This window comes from Cebus imitator, unplaced genomic scaffold (assembly GCF_001604975.1).
Source record: "Cebus imitator isolate Cc_AM_T3 unplaced genomic scaffold, Cebus_imitator-1.0 Scaffold204, whole genome shotgun sequence".
Lineage (NCBI taxonomy): Eukaryota > Metazoa > Chordata > Mammalia > Primates > Cebidae > Cebus > Cebus imitator.
Window position 1 is genome coordinate 3292029 of NW_016107519.1, and position 2872 is coordinate 3294900.

Here is a 2872-nt window from a genome sequence, read left to right on the forward strand (position 1 = left end):
ACCATGCCAGGCTAATTTTTATTTTTAGTAGAGACAGGGTTTCACCATGTTGGCCAGGCTGGTCTCAAACTCCTGACCTCGTGATCCATCCACCTTGGCCTCTCAAAGTGCTGGGATTACAGGCGTGAGCCACCACAGGTACCTGCCACCACTCCTGGCTGATTTTTATTTATTTATTTAGTCTTGCTTTGTTACCCAAGCTGGCATGCAGTGGCGCAATCTCAGCTCAATGCAACCTCTGCCTCCTGGGCTCAAGTGATTCCCTGCCTCAGCCTCCCAAGTAACTGGGATTACAGACATCCATGACCACACCTGGCTAATTTTTGTACTTTTAGTAGAGATGGGGTTTCACCATGTTGCCCAGGCTGGTCTCGAACTCCTAAACTCAGGTGATCTGCTGGTTTTGGCCTCCCAAAGTGCTGGGATTACTGGCATGAGTCACCGTGTTTGGCCTGCAGGGGTTTATTTGTCTAGTTGGTGGGTGGGTGGGGAAGGTCCCAGTCCCAACAGCCTGGGCCCTGGAACAGGGAGGGGACAGTGATGCCCCCTGGAGCTCTACTCAGGGTGGTAGAGGAGGTCTTGGTCCTCCTCTGGTCCCTGGTGATTTGGCATCACCCACAACCAGGGCCCCTCCTCGCCCTGGTCCTCCTTAGGCAGAGGGTGGTACAGGCTGTCAAGGCTGGGCTCAGGAACCTGCTGGGGGCTCAGGACATGGCCCAGGATGTCCTTGGTCTCCACCCAGGCCTTCGTGCCTGGTGGCTTCTCCTCAGCAGCCAAGAGCTTCGGCTTCTGGATGGGGAGCACCCCCACCAGCTGGCTGTCCTTCTCTGTTGGCTGCACCACACGGGCACCCCAGGCCTTTGCTGCATCCTGCTCTGAGGGCTGGTGTTTGACTTGGACCTTGACAGGGACCTTGGGTGCTGGGGCTACACCGGCCCCCCACAACAGCACAGCCAAAAGGCTGGTGACCATGAGAAGGCTCCTCATGTCTGGGATCCCCATCTCTGCATAGAGAGTGCTCAGGGAGCTGCAGTTGCCATTCCCAGTATCTGGCACCTGGCCCAGATCCTCCTTAATTTTTGTAGTTTTAGTAGAGACGGGGTTTGACCATGTTGGCCAGGCTGGTCCTGAACTCCTGACCTCAAGTGATCTACCCACCTCTGCCTTCCAAAGTGCTGAGATTACAGGTGTGAACCACTGCGCCTGGCTACACTGACTAATATTTATGACGGCAGAACATTTTCTAAGTATTTTAATTAAGCATTTATTTATTTATTTGAGACAGAGTCTCACTGTGAAGCCCAGGCTGGAGTGCAGTGGTGGGATTCTCCTACCTCAGCCCCCCGAGCAGCTGGGATTACAGGCACCCGCCACCACACTCAGCTAATTCTTGTATTTTTAGTAGAGATCGGGTTTCACTGTATTGGCCAGGCTGGTCTTGAACTCCTGATCTCAAGTGATCCACCCGCCTCTGCTTCCCAAATTGCTGAGATTACAGGTATGATCCACTGAGGCCAGCCTTAATTAAGCATTTAATATGCACAATAACTCTGTGAAGTAGGTATTATGCCCATTTTATAGTTGAATAAATGAAGGCACAGATCTACAAATGTCAAGTGCTGCTAAAAGGTTGACTGGAGGAAGATCTAAGATTTGACTATGGGGTCTGGCAAAGTGAAGGATGTTGCTGCTGACTATGACAAGGAAAGTTTCAGAGAATGAAATGGTGGGGGACAGAAGACGCATTACTGTGGCTCAGGGATTCAAGGCGAAAATAAATGATGAACAACTGGAAACATGCAATGTAGAAACTCTCTCTCTATATATATATATATTTTTTTTTCCTGAAACAGAGTTTGGCTCTGTTGTCCAGGCTGGAGCGCAGTGGCACAATCTCAGCTCACTGCAACTTCCGCCTCCCAGGTTCAAGAGATTCTCATGCCTCAGCCTCCCAAGTAGCTGAGATTACAGGCACCCAACACCACGCCAAGCTAATTTTTTGTATTTTTGGTAGAGATGGGGCTTCACCATGTTGCGCAGGCTGGTCTTGAACTTCTGATGTCAGGTGATCCACCTGCCCTGGCCTTCCAAAGTGCTGCGATTACAGGTGTGAGCCCCTGCCCCCAGCCAACATTCATCCTTTTAGTGCACAGTTTGACTGAGTTTTGACAAAAGCATACAATTGTGTAGTCACCACAATCAAGATTTCCATCATTCTAAAAGCTTCTGAGTGTCCCCCTGAGGTTAACTCCCCTCCACCCCCAGTCCCAGGCAACCACCAATCTGTCTTCTTCAGCAATAATTTTCCCTTTTCCAACGCTTTTGAGTCACAGCGTTGCTTACATCAGTAGTTTATTCCTTTTTATTGCTGAGTAGTATTCTGCTACATGAATGTAGCACTATTTATTCATCCACTGGTGGAAGGACATTTTAATTGTTTGCTTTTGTTTTGAGGACAAATAAAGCCCCTATAAATATTTGCATACAGATTTTTGTGGGAACACAAGTTTTCATTTTACTTGGATAAATACTTAGGAATGGGGTTGCTAAAGACTAACAAATGTCCATTTTTTTTTTTTTAGAGACACGGGATTTCACCATGTTGGCCAGGATGGTCTCGATCTCCATACCTCGTGATCCACCCGCCTTGGGCTACCAAAGTGCTGGGATTACAGGTGTGAGCCACTGCGCCCGGCCCACAAGTGTCCATCTTCATGAGATACTGCTGAACTGTTTTGCATAGTGACTGAGTTCATTTCTTTTCAACATTCATTGAGGAGTCATGATGTGCCAGGAGCATAGAGTTTAGTTGTGACAGAATGTGGCCTGCAAATCTGAAATACTGGCTATCTGGGCCTTTACAGAAAAAGTT

The 2872-nt window shown here is 48.7% G+C and overlaps 1 protein-coding gene across 1 annotated transcript; it reads right to left on the reverse strand.

The window, feature by feature from the left end:
• Positions 1-540: 540 nt before the first annotated feature.
• Positions 541-1050, reverse strand: LOC108317591 (proline-rich acidic protein 1-like). Its single transcript, XM_037745577.1, has one exon. The coding sequence runs from the start codon at positions 1000-1002 to the stop codon at positions 556-558; it is 447 nt and encodes a 148-aa protein (XP_037601505.1). The 5' UTR covers positions 1003-1050; the 3' UTR covers positions 541-555.
• Positions 1051-2872: the final 1822 nt, after the last annotated feature.

Bases quoted from the DNA above. Each gene is read 5' to 3' on its own strand.
- LOC108317591 (XM_037745577.1), bottom strand. From the start codon at position 1,002: ATGGGGATCCCAGACATGAGGAGCCTTCTCATGGTCACCAGCCTTTTG.